Raw genomic sequence first — 22,973 nt, 5'->3', positions numbered from 1 at the left:
TAAAGTTTGTTGTGTTTACCTGTGCTTTTGGTAAGTGAGGTTTTTATTAAAGGGGGAGATGGAGGTGGGAGATTCTGCTCTTTGCCTTGGAAACATTTAGTTTGTTTGCACTATGACTACCTCCGATTTTTATCTTATGCTGCCTTATAATTATTGTTAAGATAGCTATGGATTTTTTTCCAATTTATGTTAATTAATATTTTGTGTAAGGCCCTTTGGTGTGCTGTGAGAGAACTAATGTGCACGGATTAATTTAAAGACACCTATGAACCAAAAGCACTCAACCACAGAGGAGGTTGCCTATCATGTCTCTCCATGATTTACTGTTCTGGCCTAATCTCCTCCCAATCTGCCTGGGGGGATAATTTTGCTGTTTATGTTGTACATTTAATTGGACCATTCAGTCCCTTCAACTGCCAAGATGCAACAGAAATAACTGCAGAAGAGATTCTTCTTTGCCTTTCTGCATAACCATTGCTCTGACATTGCTCTGTGAAACAGGTCTCTGTCCCTCCCCATGACATGAATCCTTTCCATATCTTCCTTACCAGGGCTCATTTCGAGGGGGAACGCAGTTCTGGTAGTTCCCGAAAGAGGTCACATGTCAGGTGCCCCCGCCCACCTGACTCTCAGCCATTTTGGGCCCATTTCAGCCTGGATTGGGGCCGAAACGGCCTAGATCAGGCCTCTGACGGGTGGTGGATCACTCTCCCACTCAGCAGTGGCCCGATCCTGACTATTTTGGGCCCCTTTTCAGCCATTTCCAGCCCCCTTTTGCCATTTTGGGCCCAATTTCAGCCCTGAATGGCCAGGATTGGGTCCAAAACAACCAGGATAGGTGATGTCAGGGTGTGTGGCATATGCAACTCAGTTATGCTAATGACACACTTCCGGTGATGGCAAGGGGCATGGCATATGCTAATGAGTTATGCTAATGAGTTATGCTAATGAGTTCCTCCAGCTCTTTTTCTACGAAATGACCCTTGTTCCTTACCGTGCAGCGGCCAAATCGGGTGTATTTATGCTCACTCTCTTCTACACTGTATATATAGATGAAGTTGTCATGGGAGCCAATGGCCAAAAACTCCCCATCTGGAAGGCAAAAGACAGAAACAAAGCTGGGGTGGGAGTGGAGGCTGAATGCGAGACAGAAGTGAACCATCAGGATGGGGAAAACCAACCACGCCATCGCAGGCAGAAACGGGGACCTCACCTGGTGAATAACGCACCACGGAGAGCTGCTCGTTTCCATCAGTGTAGGTCAATAAGACTTGCTGCGTCTCCGTGTCCAACACCACCCAGCTGTTGGGACAGAGACTCTCAGCAACGAGTAGACAAAAGGGTAGTAATGTCAATTTCTTCTCTAGGCTTTAACAGCTTTACAACATGCAGAAATTTAACTGGGCAAAGCTTTTCTCCACCTTGCACCTCCGTGCCAGGCAAGAGTGGATGGGATAGTTTCCCCTGCTGAATTGCTGTTTGTCGCATGGTTGTGATTAAGCCTTCAAGTAGGGTTGCCTTTCCAAAGGCACAAAAATGGGGGCAGGGGTGAGGGAAACAGTTACCGTCCCGTGCTGAGTCCCACAGTGACCACTTTCCCGCTGGGATGGAAGTCGGCACAGAGCCCCGTTTCCTAGAGAACAAGCAGAGAAAGAAGGAGCCCCGTTAGCCCCCTTGATAACAACACTACTTAGGGACAAGACGGATGGGGCAGTGGCATAGCCACGACTGCACAAAACATGGGAAAAAGAGAGGGTGTGTGTGTGTATCTGGTTTGAAAAGCAAAAGGACACAGAGGTGGTGACAGCTAAATGCCCTCCTCCCGTACCATCCCATAATCCCTCCCCCTGAGCACTTTTCTTGCAGGCCTTCTGGAATCAGAACCCTGGTTGGGAGAAAAACGAATGAAGAGATGGGATGAAGAGAGGTAAGCTGGAGACAACAGAGGGGTTCTTTTCCTCTAGCCCACCTGTTTTGCTTTTAAAATCAGATCCCCCCCCCAAGCCCCCTTTATTTAACATGACTGGAGCAGTTCTGTGAATAAACATGCATGACTTTGGCTACCTCATCTAATGTCGTTGTAAGTACTTAGCTGGATATGACAGAGGTCGTCTGTCTATCTGTCTATCTAAAGTGGGGGGATACAAATTAAAAAAAATAACTTGTTTGGTTTCCCTTATTGACCCTCCTTCCTATTTGTTTTATTTGCTCTTTTATGTATATATATATTTAAGCTGATTTTTAAAAAACGTCTTTTTAACTGTTTGCAGCCTTTAGCTCCTAAGTGGGAAAAAACAGGGGGATGCAAATGATTTAAATAAAATGATAAATAACTTCCTATAACAATATTCAATGTACATTACTTCAGTAACCCTTCCCAATGATGTTGCAAGGTCGGCCAGTATTATTATTCCTGAACTACAGATGGACTTCTGCAGGGGAAAGAAGAGTAACTTGCACTATGGTCACGGAGCTAATATTGAAATTCAAGCAGACAATATTCTGAGGGACGGATTCTTTCTGCTCCTCTCCACTCCACTAGCAAGCCTGTATGTGTGTTTATGTGCCGTCAAGTTGCCTCCGACTTACGGCGACCCTATGAACGAGAGACCTCCACAATGTCCTAATCATTAGCACTCTTGCTCAGATCCTGCAAACCAGAGGATGTGGCTTCTTTTATTGAGTCACGCAATCTCGTTTTAGGTCTTCCTTGTTTCATACTGCATTCCACTTTTCCTAGCATTATTGACTTTTTCAGAGAATGAAATGTGACCAAAGTGCAATAGTCTCAATCTTGTCATTTTAGCTTCTAGGGAGAATTCAGGCTTGATTTGATCTAGTACCCGTTACTTGTCTTTTTGGCCATCCATGGTATCCATAGAACTCTCCTCCAGCACCACATTTCAAAGGAATCAATTTTCTTCCTGTCAGCTTTCTTCACTGTCTAACTTTCATATCTATCCATAGTAATGGGGAATACCATAGTTTAGATCAGGGGTCATTTCGTAGAAAAAGAGCTGCAGGAACTCAGTAGTATAACTCATTAGCACAACTCATTTGCATATGTCACACCCCTTGACATCACCAGAAGTGTGTCATTAGCATAACTGATTTGCATATGCCCCACTCCCTGACATTACCTATCCTGGCTGTTTGGGACCCAATCCTGACCATTCAGGGCCGAAATTGGGCCCAAAATGGCAAAAAGAGGCTGAAAATGGCCGAAAAGGGGCCCAAAATGGTCAGGATTGGGCTGCTGCTGAGCAGGAGAGTGATCCACCACCCGTCAGAGGCCCGATCCTGGCCGTTTCGGCCCCAATCCTGGCTGTTTTGGGCCTGAACCTGGCCATTTTGAGCCTGAATTGGGCCGTTTCGTCCCCGATCCAGGCTGAAACAGGCCCAAAATGGCCAAAAATCAGGTGGGTGGGGCCACCTGACATGTGACCTTTTTGGAGAACTACCGGAACTGCGTTCCTGCGCGTTCCCCCTCAAAATGAGCCCTGGTTTAGATTATCTTGATCTTGGTTCCCAGAGAAACATCTTTATCTTTAAGGATCTTATATAGCTCCCTCACAGCTGCTCTTCCAAGTCTCAATCTTCTTCTGATTTAGCAATCCTAAACCCTGGTATATATATTAAGAGGAGAATATTAACATTGTTTCTTCAAACTATAAGTGTTTGGGAGGGGGAAGAGGTCTCATAACTGAATGTCCCCATATATATATATATTTTAAAAGCCCCAGAATGTAGAAATCTGGAAATTAAAAGCAAGTTTCTAGGCTATTGTTCTCCCTGAAATGTTACATCTGGAGAAGTTAGGCATGTTAATCTGTAGTCGGAAAACAGTAGAGAGTCCAGCAGCACCTTTAAGATCAGAACTGCAGTTCTCATGCATCTGTGGTTCTCGAAAACTTATGCTCCAATAAAGTTGTTTAGTTTTAAAGGTGCTACTGGACTCTTTACTATTCTGAAATGTCACTTTTTTTTTAAACTGTAGGGTCTCCCCACTCCCATGGGGGAATATTCAAACATGAGATTCTTCACTGAGGTCTGATGTAATCCAGGAACTTTAGAGCTGTTGTTTTATGTAGATTGTGCTTGTTGGGGCAAATAGGCAAGATGAAAAGTGTAACTGTATTTAGTCAGTCTGGAAGCACTACGCGGTGGTTGAAAGAAGGCGGCGAGGGGAAGCATTATTTATGCAGGGCCATCCTAAAAGGGGCTATGTGGAGATGAAGCTAAAACCTCACGATGAGAAATTTCTTCCCTTTGACCACTAGAGATCTTAAGAGTCTCTCTACATGAGAGACACTCAAGTGAAGGGAGACACAATGTTAGCTGGGAAGCATAGTTTAAAAAGACTACACTTTTTAGTTTTAGTTTAGTCTTTTTTTCAGTTTCACCTCTCTAGAGCAGGCAGGGATCTCTCCTCAGAGGTTTTTTTTTATTTCATCTTTGCCTCTCCAAGGGTTCTATCAATTTCACCTCCCCTTCAGGGAAGGCTCTGTCTTGTCTTTTTAAAAAACTACGCTTCCCAGCTAACATTGCGTCCCCCTTCACTTGATGCCTCTCTAGTGTCTGAGATTTTGGCAGGCACTTTTGCATATCTTCAGAACCACAAGGACTAGATGCTTGCTTTAAAAAAAAAAAAAGTCGATTCCTCAATAAGTAGAATCCTGGGCTCAGTATTATATTCTGTGCTTTCCGAGAATGACATCATACACGCAGGTCCTGCCTATCCATGCTGCCCCCAAGGCTGTGCTATGTGCTCTTCCCACATCTTGTATACAGTACCTCTAATGTGACACTCCAAGCGAGCGTGTGCTCCCCACCATCCCACATGCAGAGCTGCTTGTCGTAGCCACAGGTGACAAAAAGGTCTCGCGAAGGGTGAGTGCCCAGCCCCCACAGTTCATCCGTGTGCCCCTACAAAGAAAGAGCAGTGAGCAGCCACTGGGGGAATAGAAGTGGCCCAGAGGGACAGAGGGCCCACCAGCAGCCAGCCCGGCTTGCCTGGATGATGGGTCGGAAGCCATCCGCAAAGCTTCCTCGCAGCAGGGCGTTGCGTGTGGTTCCCACGAGCAGTTCCCCTCCATCCCCTTCAGCAATGGTGCGCACAGCGCCAAATTGTTCTGGGATCTGCACAGGAGGGAAATCACATTTATTCATTTCAAATATTGATAAGGCCTCCCCAGGAGCTCATGAATAAAGACAACCTTTTGTATGCAGTGAAAGAGGAGCGCTACCTCTGAGCCGCCATCCCTCCGCAAATAGTAAAAACCACAATTCGACTGTTGAAAATGTAAATAATGACGTTGACTGGTGTCTCAGTAACTACAAGGTTAGCACCTCACACATTTTATTGGGGGAGATGCAGAGGAGTTAGCCGTGTTAGTCTGTGGTAGCAAAATCAAAAAGAGTCCAGTAGCACCTTTAAGACTAACCAATTTTATTGTAGCATAAGCTTTCGAGAATCAAGTTCTCTTCGTCAGATGCATCTGACGAAGAGAACTTGATTCTCGAAAGCTTATGCTACAATAAAATTGGTTAGTCTTAAAGGTGCTACTGGACTCTTTTTGATTTTATTGGGGGAGGTTATCCCATAGTGACCCTTCTCCCGGGATGCCACGCCAGCCCATGACCTCATTTCTGAAAACTAGACACCTGGAGGAAGGTCTCCAAAGCAGCTCTTTAACTTCAGGCAAGTTCATTTTGGAGGAAGGTCCTCTTCATCTACCCTTCACGTAAGCCATTTCATGCCCGTCCAATAAGTTTCATATTATACACACAAATCACAATGCATACTGAAGCCCTTGGAAGAAGGTAGGTTATACATTCAGGGCTCATTCTGAGCGGGAACGCGCAGGAACAGAGTTCTGGTAGTTCTCCGAAGAGGTCACATGTCAGGTGGCCCCGCCCACTTGGTTTTCGGCCATTTTGGGCCCCTTGCAGCCTGGATTGGGGCGGAAATGACCCAGAACAGGTCAGTGCCAGGTGGGGGAACCCTCCCCTGCCCAGCACCAATCCGGTCCCAGCTGTTTCAGTCCCGATCCGGGCCCAAACTGGCCACTTTCAGCCATTTTGGGCCCCAAACAGCCAGCATTGGTCCTGAAATGGCCCAGAATGGGCCTCTGATGGGTGGTGGATTCTGACCATTTTGGGCCCCTTTTTGGCCATTTTCAGCCCCTTTTTGCCATTTTGGGCCCAATTTCGGCCCTGAATGGCCAAGATTGGGTCCCAAACAGCCAGGATAGGTGATGTCAGGGGGTGTGGCATAAGCAAATCAGTTATGCTAATGATACACTTTCAGTGCTGTCAAGGGGCGTGACATATGCTAATGAGTTATGCTAATGATTTCCTGCAGCTTTTTTTCTATGAAATGACCCCTGTATAAATTCAAACATTTTCTCCCGCATGAACACTCCCAGGCCCATAAGCTCAGCCAATGAGGTTCTGTTCACACAGCTCAACTGTCTCAAGTTTTTGATTCCTGTCTCTGCTAAATCACAGTCCTTGTTTTGACCTTCTGGCAATGCCTTGTTAACATTTTTGCTGAAAGATGTTGCAAGCCTTGTGCATTCTTCAACATGCAGCTCCCTCCTTCTAGTGGGGAATGGATGCATCTTGCCCCAAATACACATGCATGCCAATGTAGGCGCATGAATTCTAGGGTGGACTGCAGTGTACAGCCAGTTGATTTATGCACCCCACAACTGCTGAGGCATATTCTGAAAAATGGTTGCTCTGACAGAGTGAATAAATGAGGCACACAGCAAAGGTACTGGAATCATCAGTGGCATGTCATAATGGTAGTCCTTGGGCAGAGATCTTCGAGATAAAATGCGGCCCTGTTTTCATCTGTAAAATGTTGGATGTTCTATGTCTGCTCCTGGTGTCTCTTTTCCTGAACTGAGACTGCTTTCTACGAATCAGCAGGGCCTTTTTGGCCATGGCTCCGGTGCTTCTGGCTGGTCTTCCTCAAGAGATTTATCTGTGCTTATATATGTATATTTTTTTTAAAAAAACCCTCCTCAGCCAATGTGGGTTATCAGGGCAGCTTATAAAACATAAGACATTGTAGATGGTAAAAAAAATAAATATGTACTTAATAAACTTTAAAAAGTGCAAAATCAAAAGTCTAGGTACATAAACAGGTCTTCTCCAGATGCCAAAATATGTCAGTATTCAGTAGCAGGTGCACACACGAGGGGAGGGCATTTCATAATTGGAGCCAGAACGAAAAAAACCTATCCTCTTGTTTCTCTCTCACATAGTAAATGAACGCTGAAGCAAAAAGGCCCATGATCCAGGGTCTGTGCAGAAAGTCTGGCAAGATACCTGCTACACCATGTGCTCATGTAGTTATGTTTTAGCTCAAGACCCTCAAATTCCTTTATTCGTTTCTAGGTGTCAAACCTATCCAGAAGCCCTGCTTCCTAATTCCACAGTTAGGTGAGGGCTATGGTTAGCAAAATACTCTGCGTGTAGCTTAGGGGCGCGTGGGGATCCCCCCCCCTTGCATGGAAAGCAAGAAGCCCCCGTTATTGAACAGGGGCATCTGTATGAGTCTCTCTACATGAGACATCTGACACCTGAAGGACATGTATTGGGAGAGGCAATGGTGGCCGGGAAGGGTAATTTAAAAAGACAGAGCCAGCGGCGGGGCAAAGGCTCTTCTATACACTGGAGCTGTGTGAAGGGGCTGTGAAATGCCAGAAGGGAAACTTCAGCTCATTATCACCTCTTTAGGTCCAAACCCAGCTCTGGAAGGCAGCTCCAGCCCATTTCCATTCCTTGCTGCCCTCTGGTTACGAACCCATAATTTTAGACTGGAGAGGTGAAATTGACAGAGCCTTGGGGGAAGCGAAGATGAAATTAACAAACCTTCTGAGGAGTGATCTCTGCCAACTCTATCTTTTAAAACTACAATTCCCAGCTAACACTGTCCCCCCTACACTTGACGTACAAGCCCCAAGGTGTCTTGTGTAGAGAGATTCTGAGACAACCACCTTACCTTGAAAGCACATAGGGGAACAGAGACAGGGACTATTCCCACCATGAATCAGTGATGTTCCTTACCTCCACCTCTTGCAGCAGGGTGAGGCTGGGACTCCACTGGACAAGGCGCCGGTCCTTGCCTCCACCACTGAGCACTGAGCCATCACGGCACAGGCACAAAGAGAAGATGCTGCCTTCGTGGGCCCGCGTTTGCTTGCTGATTTGGTATGTCTCTGTTAGGATAGAGGAGAAGACAGCTTGGGATCGCTGCCTGATGCCAAGACACTTCGCCGCTGGCCTGAAAGTCTCTGTTACTGAGTAAAAAATGTCAAAAACGAGTCTCCAATGTGAGATTTGCTAAATTACAAGTTTATCCACCATTTTGATTTGATTCATTTAGGACTCAACTGAGAGCAGGGATTTTTGTCCCCATTACAGGGGTTACAGGGACACAGCAAAATTAAGAAGAGAGTTTCATCAGTTACAACTGTTCTGAATACTCACTATATTTACCTCTATATATTTTCATAGGCTGGACCTCCCGTGTTTTATGGCCTCTTGGTTCCATTGTTCATGATTTTCATCTTAATAATCATCTATCTGTCTGTCTGTCTGTCTACCAACCCATTAAGAGCAACACATCGTGCATAAGATTAATCCACAAAAGCTTTTGCCATAATAAATGTTTTAAGTCTTTAAGGGGGTCACAAAACTCTTTGATTTCTTTATTTTAAACCCCTCTCCAATCTGCCCCTTTTAATTACAGGATGCCAAATTCCCTCCAGGGTGCCTCTTCTTCACCCTAAGTATTTAAATGCCCTCCTTTAGTTAATAGGATGCATCTCCGATGCCAGTTCCTGGCTCTTTCGCTCAGATTCCAGGTCTCTCGTCTTCGGCCTCTGTGTACCTTTAGCTCCCTTGCCCAGTGTCCGGACATCAGCCGCAACCCGGGCCCAAGTCAGGATGTTGCCTTCAGAGTCCCCCGTGAGGACATCGCTGTTGATGTCGAACACAAAACACTGGATGAACTTGGGCTTCTTGTATTTCTGGGAAGATCAGAAAGGGGAGAGGCTGGTACAAGCACCGGGAAAACCACGTTTGTTCGTTTTTAATCTCAGAATTGCAGGAAGTGAGTCACTCTCAACTCTCCTTGTCAGACTTAGCCCTTCAGATGTGGCAAAGGCATCCCTCCCCCCTCTCACAGGCCAAGCTGCAAAGTCGTGCCCATAAGACGAGTCCTGCTGTGGCAAACCATGGGCCCATCTTATGATCCTGCTCTTCCAACCAAGAAACTGAAGGTAGCATACATATCTCTCCCTGCCTGTTTTCCTTGAGAGGTAGGCTACTGGCCCAGAATCAGCTAGTGAACTTCAAGGCTGAGGACCTAATTATATGACCAAGTGTCAGTATACCCAGAGGACTAACAATAACAACAACATGCTTAATAATAATATTATATTTATATACTGTCCTTTAGGACAACTTAATGCCCACTTAGTGCGGTTTACAAAGTGTGTTATTATTATCTTCACGACAATTCCCCTGTGAGGTGGGCAGGGCTGAGAGAGCTCTGAGAGAGCAGCAATTGACCCAAGGTCACCCAGCTAGCTTCAAGTGGAGGAGTGCGGAATCAAACCTAGCTCTCCAGATTGGAGTCCTGCTGCTCTTAACCACGACATGCAACTGGCTCTCAACTGAGGACTTGTACTCAGAATGAAATGCTGAATCTAGCTAACACTAGCTCAGCTATTAGTCATGTGTTAGGAACCACGCAGCATATAGGAGGGAAAATAACACCCTTGATTGTATCCAACAAGACCTGCTTATGAAGGGGACTCACAATATGTGACTTGCTCATTTCCCCCTCCCAATACAGCCCATCAAGTCCCCCGAAATATTGTTCCTGGGGGGTCAGCAGACGTAGAAGCCAAAGTGAAGGCTGTAGTGGGAGACTGCCTGAGAAGTCTCCCATCCTCTGATGGGAGGGTAGAGATACTAAGCTCAAGGTTGGACTGGAGTTCTCTTAGAATTACAAGTGATCTCCAGGCTATAGAGATCAGTTTCTATAGTTTCCAGGAGGAAATGGCTGTTTTGGAGGGTGGACTCTGGCATCACATCTCTGCTGAGCTCCCTCTTCTCCCCAAGCTCCTCCATCAAATTTCCAGGAATTTCCCAAGCTGGCACTGGTAACCCTACAGAAGGGATGTTTGGAGGCAGTAGTAGAGAGAACGATGTTCTTGCTTCATCCACTGGTGCTAGGCAGTAGATGGACTCAACCATCTCCAACTGGATTTCTACAGGGTCATCATGGATCTTGATAGATGCCCTGCCGCACTGAAACTTGGCACTGGTCCTGACGGCCAATCCTTGTCACTCCCCAGCCAGGGGAGAATTGAGATTTGAACCCACAGCCCACCTGTGGCCTGGCATCTGGACCTTGCGGCTCTCCTCCACCCATGTCCTCAACTCTACTGATTAAACCTCCCTCCCTGCTCCAGGGCCCTCTTACCCCAAAGATTCCCTGCTTTTTCGTTAAGCTGTTTCCACTCCAGGTCCAGAAATAGACATGAGATTTTCCGGTGGTGATGATGTTGCTGCTGTCTTGGGGGTTGAACTCCACAGTCAGAACAGATTCGTTGGTGCTCTGTGAAACATATATATTAGGGGAGGTGGGGTATGAGGAAGGAGATATCAGGGTGATTGGAGCAATCCGGGTTCATTCCCATGTTTCAGGCTTTGTACATGCAGGGCCAGAAGCGAGTGTGTTTTGCAATGTGAGAATAGCCACGCTTAGAAGTTGCAGCACCAAGGGGTCTGCTTTGCCCTCCTATTGGTACAGCAGGCTCTGGAACAAGACTTGAGTTGGAATTAAGCCACTAAACATACCCTTTGCCACCCCATTCCTTTATTGGTCTGTAGGTGTAACACAAAACCTGTTACCTGCTAAGCTAGAATCAGCCACATTAGCCATGTATGGCAGCCTGCCTAGCTGATACCAAGCCTCCTGTGTTTTGCTGAAATAGCTGAGCACATGCATGGTTATTCAGTACCCAGAAGGCCACAATACGTAACTGGGGGGCTGCCTTTGGCTGTTGAGGAGGAGGGTGGTCAACAAGTTACAGCAGGCCTATACAAATACATGCCTGAATAATCTGTTTAGTGGAATTTTATGCCACCCATTTTCCAAGGAACCAAACACTCTCCATTTTATCCTCTCGATGACCCTGAGATAAGTGAGGCTCGGAGTCTCTCTACACAAGACATCTTACATGAGAACGCTCAAGTGTAGAGAGATGCAATGGTGGCCGGGAAGCGTAGTTTTAAAAGACAGAGCCGCAGGCTCAAATTCACCTCTCTATAGTGCTGGCAAAGATCACTCCTCAGAGGGTTTGTTAATTAATTTCCTCTTTGCTTCCCCCAAAGGGAGGTGAAATTGACAGAGATTTTGGGAAGGCAAAGAGGAAATTAACGAATCCTCTGAGAAGCAATCTTTGCTGGCCTTTGTCTCTGTCTTTTTAAACTATGTTTCCTGGCTAATATTGCATCTCTTTACACCTGAGCATTCTTGTGTAAGATGTCTCATGTAGAGCTATTCTAAAAGAGGCTGCTCTCCCCTCCCCACTCCCATGCTAGCTATGAGGGGAAATCTTGACTATGGGTCCCCAATGTGGAGCCCCTGGGTGCCATGTGCCCACTGACCTTTTGTGACATCTCCCAAGTGTTTTTAGAAAGTGGGCAGGGCCAGGGAGCTTTTGCCCAGCAGGACTTCTGATTGGCTGTGCAATTTTTTTAAAAACTTGCTTTGGCGGCAGCTGCCACTCCAGCACAAGGATCTTCACTGCATATGTTCATTATAAAAGGTATCCTGTCAAGCAGAGCTTTTGCCTACATTCTTGAAGGGTTACTGATAGAGTTAAGCAATCCACAGGAGTTAGCCGTGTTAGTCTGTAGTCGCAAAATAGTAAAGAGTCCAGTAGCACCTTTAAGACTAACCAACTTTATTGCAGTGTAAGCTTTCGAGAACCACAGCTCTCTTTGTCAGATGCATGGAGGGTATGAAGCACCATCTGGCCAGTTTCTTCATACCCTCCATGCATCTGACGAAGAGAGCTGTGGTTCTCGAAAGCTAATGCTATAATAAAGCTGGTTAGTCTTAAAGGTGCTACTGGACTCATTACTATTCTATTAGAGTTAAGCATCATCTCACTCCCTGACATTTCATGGTTGGTTTTGCCTCATGAGGCAGCTATTTTGTGCTCCTGCACGCCACCCTTTGTCAGAATCCCAAAGGTGCCTGCAGGCTCAAAAAGGCTGGGGACCTCTGCTCTAGACTGACACTCCACCAGCACAATTTCTCCTTTATTCTGGAGGAAATTAAGTTTATATTTTTCCACCTGGAATAAAGTGTATGTGTGTGTGTGTGGGGGGGGGGAATAAACAAGAGTCAGAGGAGTAATGTACAGATCGAGCCCACTGTTGTTTGTCCATTGCCCTTTACTGCAGAAGTTTCCAGTTTTCCCTGCAGTAGGAAAGCCTCACATGGAAGCCTCTAGAGAAAAACAGAGTGACTGGCGGAAGAGCAACCAGTAAGCATCGCTAGCAGAGTGAGGATCTGCACTGATCCTGGTCCGACACTCTAGCCATACACTGGCACGGGCTCTCACACAATCCCAAACTGCTTCAAGCTGCAAGCCATGATCCAGCTCTAGCTGAGGGCCAAACTACAAGTGACGCCTGACACTAGTTGGACACTTGTCAGCTTCCCTCAAGTTTTGATGTAGGCATCCCGGTCTTGCAGCTTGGCTCTCCAACTGCTGTCCAATGGACTTTTCAACTGTCACTTGTCCAACATTCCACCAAGCTACCTACATTTCCCATCAAAACTTGAGGGAAGCTGACAAGTGTCCAACTAGTGTCAGGCGTCACTTATAGTTTGGCCCTGAGAGTACCCACTCATGGCTGGCTCAAGCTAATGAGCTGCCCCAAGCACCCTCCTCTTGTGCTACCCTAGCAGGGTCCAAAGTGGAAAGCAGAAGCCCAGGAAATACTTCTTCCGTAGCCTGCCCTGGTCCCCAGGAAGCAGCAATACCGGCACAGAAGGCCACAAAAGCTACAAACCTCACCTCTCATCCCTTGCTGCCCTTCCACCCATTTGCTACACCAAGTAGCTGCTTGGGTCCTGAACCAGCTCTGTATCCCGTCCAGCTCCCTACAGCTACTGATGGGGCCACCGCAGGGAGGAGAGGAGGCAGCAAACCATCCCTGCCCTTTGTGCCTGAATATGTCTTAGCCCCCTTGGATAAGTATTCATAGTGGATTACTGATGCCTTTAGGAGCTGGAAAGCAGAACAACAGTAACGCTTTCCCAGCACTGCCTAGCCCGAGGCTTGGTAGCACTTACCTTGATTTCAGCTTGCTTGGTGGCACGGGAACAGTCCCAAATGGACAGCATGTGTTCGTTGGACTCATCCACCACACACAGGTACATTCCTTCATCCTATAAGGGCAACAGGCTATTATGCAGAGTTATAAACGAGTGCCCTGGGCATTCCAGAATTTATAATAAGGATGGGGAAAAGAAAGACACTCAGGTTCGCCTGCATGCATACAGAATTCTAAGGTATTTTGGTACTGGGTACAAGAATTCAGTTGAGTTTGCTTTTTTCTTCCTTTTTTCAAATAAGCGAGTTTCCAGCCCTTATGATGGAGGACACACTCAGAGAAGCCACTGGGGCAATGCACATTGAAACCTCTCCGCATCCATAAGATTTCTACTGCTCAGAATTGCAGCAGCCTGCAAAGCTGCTCGCTCCTACTACAGCAGAATAAATTGTGCACAATACTCATATATATGCAAACATCCTTCTTTTTTCTATGAGCATCCTGCGAACTGCTTCATTTCAGTATTCTATTTTTTTTAAGCATAGTGTATACTCAGCCCTAGTGCTTAAGTTTTGAGACAAATGGACGCTAGAGCTCAGGTACATCTGAAAATACCTGGAGGGCATTCTCCTGAATCTGTATGTAGATTCTTTCTCAGTGCTTGAATTATAGAGGGAAAGGCAGAGGAATACATTAATGAATCATGATAGGACATAACAAAAGTCTATAAAATTATGCACAGTACGGAGAGAACAAAGAGAGAGAACATTTTCTCCCTTACTAGAAAATGTGGGTTCACCCAATCAATTTAAAAGGCACGAGATGGCCTAGGCTAGCCTGAGCAGATCAGATCTTGGAAGCTAAGGAGGGTCAGCCCCAGTTAGTACTTGAATGGGAGATCACCAGGTAAGTCCAGGGTTGCTATGCAGAGGTAGGCAATGGCAAAACACCTCTGTTTGTCTCTTGCCTTGAAAACCCCATGGGGGGTGGCAATCATCATAGATTAGCTGTGGCTTGATGGCACTTTCCACCAGATTCAAAACAGACAAAATAGAATACTTCTTTACCCAGTGCATGATTAACTTATGGAACTCACTGCCACAGGTTGTGATGAAGGTCACTAGTTGAGATAACTTAAAAAGATAATTAAAGAAAATCATGGAGGATTTGCTTATCAATGATGACCTGCCATGATGGCTACATGGAACCTTCTTATTCAGAGGCAACATGACTCTGGGTAGCAATAACACAGGGAAGCCTTGACCTCCATGGCTTCTGACTGGCCACTGTGGGAATCTGGCTGCTGGGCTAGATTGAATTTGGTCTGATTCGGAAGGGCTCTGCTTCTAATTGCAGATTCGTGGCCTTTACACCAGAGTAGCCTTCTAAATAAATAGTTACCAGGACTGTCCCAGGCCAAGTCCCTCTTGCCTCCTGTTATTTAAGCACAGCTGTCAGTGGTGCAAGAAATACACCCTGCATATGCTCAGAGGTGCTGCCATCTCTTCATACTTAGTATGTTCTAAGATTAGAGCCTAGCACTAAAAACTGAAACTAAAGATTAGCTCCACCACAAATAAAAACCCTGGGGAAATGGAGTGATTTGTTTCTGTTTTGTGTCCCAGTCTAGAGCAGGATATGTCAGAAAGCTGGCACTTACTGCAGTGGAGAAGGCAAGGGAACCAACTCCTCTCTCAAAGCTTCCCAACCCAATCTGCTGCAGTGGGAGAAGGGTGGATGAGTCCCAGATATGAACAAAGGGTTGCAGAGGCTGCGAGAGAGAGACAGAAGTTGGAGGAAATAAACGTTAAAAAGTCAGCAACCCTAGACATTAAAGATAAGGGATAGCGGGTAAAACTGACCAGGTTGCAGAAAATGTGCTGCAAGGATTAAATAATTCTAACAAATTGCCTAAACAATTATGGACCAATTTATTTTTAAACTTGATTTTTAAAAAAATTTGCACCCTATATATTATTAGTTGAGAATATTAGTTGTTTGCACCTTGTGGAGACAGTGAGGAAGATGCTGCTTTGTTTGCACCCCAGTTAGAAAGTGGGAACGATATTGCTTTGTTTGCACCCCAGTTAGACAGTGGAAAAGATACTGCTTTGTTTGGAGGAGGTAGCCAAATAAACAGAGGATGTCATTGTGCTTTATCTGTGGCTCAAGGCAAGCTAATTTTGTTTTGACCAAACGGTAATCAAAAGTAAGGAAAAACAAGCTTAACTTGCTTCTGGCCAAAAATTTTAATCCATAGACCAGGAATGGGAAATCAGGACTTCAGAACTCTTCGAACTCTGAAGGTTTACCTTGCCATCTTTGTCCACACCAGCCATCTGCCCTGAGGCAACGCGAACTTTGTCTGGATGCACAGCTAGGCTGGGGGAAACATAGAAGTGTAAGAGTTTGTATATATACATGCAGTGCTGCAACGACTTGGAAGAGGAAGAAGTTAATTACTGAATGTGCTATATAAAACAAGTGGAGAAGCAACCCGCTTGCAGTCTGAACTGCCCTGACAAAAGTTGGCCGTCCCAGTGAGAACTAGGCCGGAGACAGTATGTCTCCATATTTGTAGGTGTATTTGTGAGGCATATGAGTAAGAGCCAAGCTACAAGTGACAAATAACACTTGCCTGGCAAGTGAACAGACTCACGTGTATTCCTCCCTGTTCACTTGCCATTCACTTGGTCTCCAAAGTGGAGCACAAGTGAATGGCAAGTGAACAAGGGGGAATACATGTGAGTCTGTTCACTTGCCAAGCGTCATTCGTCACTTGTAGCTTGGCTCTCAGGGCCAAGCTACAAGTGACAAATGACACAGTTTGGACACGTGTCAGTTTCCCTCGAGTTTTGATGGGAAATGTAGGCAGCTTGGCGGAATGTTGGACAAGTGACAGTTGAAAAGTCCATTGGACAGCAGTTGGAGAGCCAAGCTGCAAGACCAGGATGCCTACATTTCCCATCAAAACTTGAGGGAAGCTGACAAGTGTCCAACCTGTGTCATTTGTCACTTGTAGCTTGGCCCCATGTGTATCTTGTGTCATGAGAGAATGGGAGTGTATCTTACCATCTGGTAGTGTATCTTACCATCTGTGCATTTTTCCTGAATTCAGATCTGCTACCACAAGAAAAATCATTCCCACGGTTGTGAGAGCGGAGTGGAGGAACAACTATGTGGGTGGGGCTAGGGAGACTGGACAACATGGGATGAAATTGCTCCTCCTTCCTCTTCTGAGGAAAAGGGTGTTTCACCCCCTCGTTCCTCCTCTGCATGCCTCTTCCTCTGGGCAGATCCCATGACCCCAGGAATGATCTTTCTGGGCAGTTGGTTGGATACAGACCAACACGGGGGTGGGAGGAACGGGGGATGCAGATCGCTGTACTCTCCAGCAACTCACCAGCGTACACAGTCTGTGTGCCGTAGATAGTGGCGTTGTGTGCGATTCTGCACATGGTACAGGACAACAACGCAAGCGGTGAAGTAGACCAGTTCTCCTGACGTCAACACATAGAGGTTGGAACGGCAATCGCGACCTCGGTAACCGTAGCTGAGGTGGCCGTCAAGGAGGCCAAATACAAACCAGGGAAGGCAAAGGCTTCTGGAACTGCCCACTCAACGTCACTGGCAATGAAATTACCGCTGTGGTCTTGGTTGTGTTCAGCCTCACTGAGGTAGGACATCATGATCCTTATTTATTTATTTACTTCATTTATATCCTGCCTTTTTACCCAAAGTGGCTTATATCGTTCTCCTCTCCTCTTGTTTTCTCCTCAAAACAGTTCTGTGAGGTAAGTTAGCCTGAGAGTGTGTGACTGGCCCAAAGTCACTCAACAAGCTTACATGGCAGAGTGGGGATTTGAGCCTGGGTCTTCCGGATCCCAGTTCAATAATCTAACCACTACCTCACACTGGTTGTCATCTTTATGTTATAAGGCTACAAGCTTTAATGGGTTTTATTAGCAGATTAAGCAGTTATAGTCAGTCAACTAAAGCTCTCACGTGGAACCTGCAAGAGGTGTCACATCTCTCCCTGCCTTAAAACTCTTCCTCAAAAAACCCCCTTTCCACATGGCCTCTATTTATCCCCTACATCTTTGTTTCCAACTACAACCAAGTTTTAAGCACAGAAATCTGCAGCCGTTCACAACCATGATAGCCAAGGTTCTCCTCTCACAATGATATTCTCACAACAACCCTGTGGGATAGTTTAGGCACAGGGATAGCAACTTGTCCAAGGGTCACCCAGTGAGCTTGATGGCAGATTAGGGATTTGAACCAGAACCTAGTAGGATGCTCTAATTGCTACACGGCATCATGATAATATACACTGTGAAAATAAGCAAGTAGGCAATTAACTATTTTAGGCAATTAAAAAGTGGGTGCTGGTTTTAATCCATGAGGGCTATGAATGGACCATCTAAAATATCATTGTCTACACTCAAATAGGACCAGATCTGCAAGGCAGATAACAGTCTTTCCCAACAAGGAGCTGCAACCCCTCTGAAGCAGAGGCTATAGGGTTGCTAACTTCCAGATGGGCCTGGAAATGTCCGTGAAGTTAAACTGATATACTGATTTCAGAGATCAGTTCCTCTAGAGAAAATGGCTGCTTTGGTCGGTAGACTTATGGCATTATATCCCGCTGAGATCCCTCCCCTCTAAAACCCCTGCCTTCCTCAGGTTCCACCCTCAAATCTTCAGGAATTTCCCAACCCAGAGCTGGCAACTCTGAGTGGCTGCCAATGAGCAAAGGACCCCTCAAGAAGGATACACCCAATCCAACTGTAATTTCTCAGATGGCTTTTCCATGCGCAGCTCGTCGTAGTTCAGGAAAGCAGAAGGGATATACATGGTGATAGGCCGGCCACGCAAGAACATCTTGGTGGAATGTCTTTCTAAAGAGAGGGAGAAATGAATGGGCGGAGACAGCCAGGTGCCAGCAGATTAAAACACACAAAAGCCTTAAACTACATCCAAGTTTAACACAGGGAGTAGACAGAGAGAAGCTTTTCTCCCTCTCTTTTAATACCAGAGCCTGGGGTCATCCACTGAACAGAAGGGGGTGGAAGATTCAGGACAGACAAAAGAAGTCCTTCTTTACATGGCACATAGTTAAATTGTGGAACCTGCTTCCACAGGATGTGATGACGGCCGCTAACCTGGAAGGCTTTAAAAGGGGAGGGGATAAATTCACAGAGAAGAGAGCTATCAATAGCTGTCAGTTATGATTGATATCCAGGGCTCATTTCGAGGGGGAACGCGCTGGAACACAGTTCTGGCAGTTCCCCAAAGAGGTCACATGTCAGGAGGCCCCGCCCACCTGACTCTCGGCCATTTTGGGCCCGTTTCAGCCTGGATTGGGCCTCTGATGGGTGGTGGATCACTTTCCCACTCAGCAGCGGCCCAATCCTGACCATTTGGGGCTCCTTTTTGGCCATTTTCAGCCCTTTTTTGCCATTTTGCGCCCAATTTCGGCCCTGAATGGCCAGGATTGGGTCCAAAACAGCCAGGATAGGTGATGTCAGGGGGTGTGGCATATGCTAATGAGTTATGCTAATGAGTTCCTCCAGCTCTTTTTCTACGAAATGACTGCTGTTGATATCTATTCCTTCCTGTACCAGAGGCAGTATGCCTCTTTATAGTTTCTGGGGAGCAAAAGGGCAGGAGGATGCCCTTGCAGTCATCCTGCTTATAGGCTTTCTAGAGGCATCTGGTTGGCCACTGTGGGAACAGAATGCTGGACCGGACAGGCCTGTAGTCTGATCCAGCATGGCTCTTCTTATGTTCTTTATAGGCCCTGTGGCATGATCAAGAAATAGTAAAATAAAAAAAAAATGTGTATTTAGAGGCACCTTATAATCTGTGGCCCTAAACCATACCTTACTTAGCTTGCACGTAAATCAAGCCCCACAACCACGGGAATACCTAAACTCCTGCCGACAGATAGGCACCAGGAGAAAATGGTCCTGACGTCCTGGCTTTACTGTGGTTACGCTTTTTGTTAACTATATTCTGGTTACTAGTGCTTGGTGGGTCACTGGTTATGGCTAGGGAACACATTGTGTAACCACATCGCTGAAGTTAAGCAAGCATGGCTTAGGGTTAGTCGAAAATCAGTGTGTGGGGGTGGGTCTTAAAAATAAACCACAACCACCACAATAACAACAACTGCACATATGCCACTCTTCTAGACAGATTAGTGCCCACTCAGAGTGGCGAAAGGGTCAGTGTTATTATTACCCTCACAATGCAGCTGGGGAGCTGGGGCGGAGAGGAGTGGTTTAGCCAAGGCCACCTGATGAGCTCAGGGCAGTCGTGGTAGTCGAACCAGCAGAGTGCTGATTCACAGCCCAACCACTTAACCCACCATGCACTGCCTTGAGCCCTTTGATGACATGGAATGTTCAGGATATACATAAATGAATGAGAAGAGGAAGGGTTGTTCAATTTAATGCAGTCCTGGGAGAAAGGTTGCAGTGCTCGGTGCTGTGATGGATAACCTCCCCCTTGACCTCCTGCAAGCGTAAAATAGCCAAATGAAGCACTGGCTGAACCCTTCTCCTTTACATATTACTTTCCTGTGTGCAGACCCTGTTTCCTTTTCTTTCCCATAGAAACAGACTGACTACTTTTCTGTGGCCATTTGGTTCTCTGCCCTAGACCCTGAGAGGCAGGAAGGATCTACTCACTATGACAAGGGGGTGTGTGGGCAGTTCTTTGTAAGTCAAGGAATGGAGGGGAGCAGGATAAAACTTTCACCTACTGGTTTTTGCAGCTACCATCCTCTCAGCTTTTTGAGAGGGTTCCTTGTCATCCGTAGAAAACCACTCTAAGGTGGGATGACGGGTCTGGTAAGGAAGGCCACAGACAGGCTCTTTTCCCAGAGGTATGAAAACTTACCACCTGTATCTATTACACACACTCTCTTTCTCTCACCTTGGTTATAATTCATCCTTCGAGAGCTCAACGGCCCTAGAGAAAGAGAGAGAAGGGAAGCATTAGATGTTTTGGAAGTGGAGAAAGATGGCCCTGTCTGTAGCAGCCCACTTCTCTATATGTGGAGAAGCACATCTGCAATGGTCCCAATTCAGAATGTTGTCTCCCATGAGAGGTGGCCCACAGACCAACACTGGGTCCCAATAGTTATTCTGTCCAGCTGTCTCCTCCCTCAGGAAGAGGGCTCTCCTTGGCCCCTCTCAGGTAAAAAAATCAACATGCTGTTTTTGAGCTTGCCAGAGCTGTTATGTGAGAGCCAAGCTACAAGTGACGCCTGACACAGGTTGGACACTTGTCAGCTTCCCTCAAGTTTTGATGGGAAATGTAGGCATCCTGGTCTTGCAGCTGTAATGGAGAGCCAAGCTGTAAAACCAGGATGCCTACATTTCCCATCAAAACTTGAGGGAAGCTGACAAGTGTCCAACCTGTATAAGGCGTCACTTGTAGCTTGGCTCTGAGTGGTGTTCCCCCCACACACAAAATTCCCAGCATCCCCTTCACCATCATTTCTTTTCAGAGCTCACCTGGACTCAGAGAGGGATCCTTTGTTCGGCTGCAAGGATAAAGGAGAACGTTAAGGGGGCATGCCAGAGTATATGTGTGTGTGTGTGTAGCATACGCACTATCCGTAGGGAAAACTGTCCACAGAAATCGTACTTGGGACAACAAAGTACCTCTGAGCATGTGCAGACTGCCTTTCCCCTCTCTTCCCTCACAACAAACTTCCCTGTATCTCCCTCCAGAAGAATACATGACAGAGGGCAGGAAGGGGAAGGAAGAGTTTGTCTCACTTCTCAAGACTGCTGGAGCGACTCAAGAGGTTTGCTGAGGAAGCTGCCTTTTTGGTGAGGCGCTGCTTGGCTTTGTTGGGTTTGTCAGAGGAGCTGTTTCTCCGCAGCCTAGAAAGAAAAGGATTTTTTTAAAAAAAGGGGGTAGTAAAGGAACACATTTCACAATAATATCATGGTTCTGAAAAAACAAGAAGGGTTTTTTTGCTAGCCTTTTTTCCCCTGAAGATGTTTCATTCTCAAATACCAACAGTTGCCAGATCGTTCCAAAGAACAATGGTCTTTGATAGCTGGTGGCTACTAGTTATTGGACACAGGCTTGGGTGAGAGCTGCCAAAAAACATAGTTTTGGGGTAGTGCTGAAGTATAATCAGTGTAGGTAACAAAAGTATTTGAATTTGGCTGCCAAGGAGGGGAGAATCCAAGGCGGAGGACTTTTGCTTCTGGAGGAAACTGCTGGCACTTTGCAGACTGGTTGTGCGGACGTGCATCTGTGCCCTCCATTCATTCATAAAAAAAAGATAACAAAGTGCGTACAGGAAACTGATATCTGGAAAGGCTGCCCCAACTAGTCCTGATTTCTATCATTTTGCTCTGGTGACAGTAAATAATTGGAGCTTTCCAGATGCAAAATGAGAATGTAAAAAAATTAAACACTTAATCCTGCAAAGTAATGAGTGGAACACATGCCTGGAAGGCCAATGGTATGTCATCATTGATATGTGTGAACGTAAGGCGGTGGGTGTAGGTGTACAAAAAATGCATAAAGAAGGCCAGACAAACAATATGTGAACGATCATGCCCTCCAATATTTCGAGGAAAATAGGGGCAGCCTTATGAACCTCATCAGGGATTGCCGTAAATCAGCTATAACTTAACAGCTCTCTCCATCTCCATCACTTGTGAATAACTCCTGTAATTTTACAGCAGGAACTGCTGCCTGACAATCTCTTCCCCCTCCCCAAGTTACACATTGCTGAAGAACATCTGAATTATTGCTGGCTTTCAAGGAGAGAGCTACCACAGCCTCTTTGTCTTTGTCTATATTTCCCCGAATGGTAGTCCCATGTGGTCCTTTCAAGTTGGAAAAATGGTTTTGGGGGGGGGGGACTTAACCTCCCCTTATGGTCCTGCTGGAAATCAGATGCCTGCTAGTTTAAAACCTCCAAGGCACTCCATGAAACTCCTAGCATCATATCTGACTTGGTTCTTGAGAGTTGGCTGAAGGTGAAATTTTGTGGAGTGTAGACTCTCTCTCTCTCGAGGCTGAGAATCTCTGTAGACGAGACACCTGGGTGCGTGTTCATCAAGTGTCAGGAGACACAATGTTAGCTGGGAAGCATAGCCTTTGCCCTGCTAAGGCTCAGAGCCAAGCTACAAGTGACGAAGTGGAGCGGTCAAGTGGAGCGCAAGTGAATGGCAAGTGAACAGGGAGGAATACACTTGAGTCTGTTCACTTGCCAGGCAAGTGTCATTCATTACTTGTAGCTTGGCTCTGAGGGCCAAACTACAAGTGACAAATGACACAGGTTAGACACTTGTCAGCTTCCCTCAAGTTTTGATGGGAAATGTAGGCAGCTTGGCGGAATGCTGGACAAGTGACAGTTGAAAAGTCCATTAGACAGCAGTCAGAGAGCCAAGCTGCAGGACCAGGACGCCTACATTTCCCATCAAAATTTGAGGGAAGCTGACAAGTGTCCAACCTGTGTCATTCATCACTTGTAGCTTGGCCCTCAGTTAATTCAAAGTTATAAGCAGCGAGGGTGGCAGGGTAAAAACTCTGGAAGGGGAGACAGTCCAGCA

The 22,973-nt window shown here is 46.2% G+C and overlaps 1 protein-coding gene across 1 annotated transcript in view; it reads right to left on the bottom strand.

Moving 5' to 3' along the window:
* The window catches only part of EML3 (EMAP like 3), a 50,244-nt gene that overhangs the window by 9,166 nt on the left and 18,105 nt on the right, over positions 1-22,973 (bottom strand). The window contains exons 5-20 of the mRNA XM_054992914.1: positions 21,174-21,281; positions 20,907-20,935; positions 20,323-20,358; positions 18,158-18,281; positions 16,784-16,933; positions 15,693-15,762; positions 15,041-15,151; positions 13,400-13,495; positions 10,508-10,642; positions 8,906-9,044; positions 8,080-8,231; positions 5,014-5,139; positions 4,795-4,926; positions 1,566-1,633; positions 1,214-1,302; positions 995-1,092 (exon numbers count right to left, since the gene is read on the bottom strand). Coding sequence (XP_054848889.1) covers positions 995-1,092; positions 1,214-1,302; positions 1,566-1,633; positions 4,795-4,926; positions 5,014-5,139; positions 8,080-8,231; positions 8,906-9,044; positions 10,508-10,642; positions 13,400-13,495; positions 15,041-15,151; positions 15,693-15,762; positions 16,784-16,933; positions 18,158-18,281; positions 20,323-20,358; positions 20,907-20,935; positions 21,174-21,281 — 1,663 coding nt within the window. The remainder of the gene's footprint in view (positions 1-994; positions 1,093-1,213; positions 1,303-1,565; positions 1,634-4,794; positions 4,927-5,013; positions 5,140-8,079; positions 8,232-8,905; positions 9,045-10,507; positions 10,643-13,399; positions 13,496-15,040; positions 15,152-15,692; positions 15,763-16,783; positions 16,934-18,157; positions 18,282-20,322; positions 20,359-20,906; positions 20,936-21,173; positions 21,282-22,973) is intronic.

Source organism: Eublepharis macularius, chromosome 1, assembly GCF_028583425.1.
Source record: "Eublepharis macularius isolate TG4126 chromosome 1, MPM_Emac_v1.0, whole genome shotgun sequence".
In the NCBI taxonomy this organism is placed as follows: Eukaryota; Metazoa; Chordata; class Lepidosauria; order Squamata; family Eublepharidae; genus Eublepharis; species Eublepharis macularius.
This window is presented reverse-complemented; position numbering and strand designations above follow the sequence as displayed.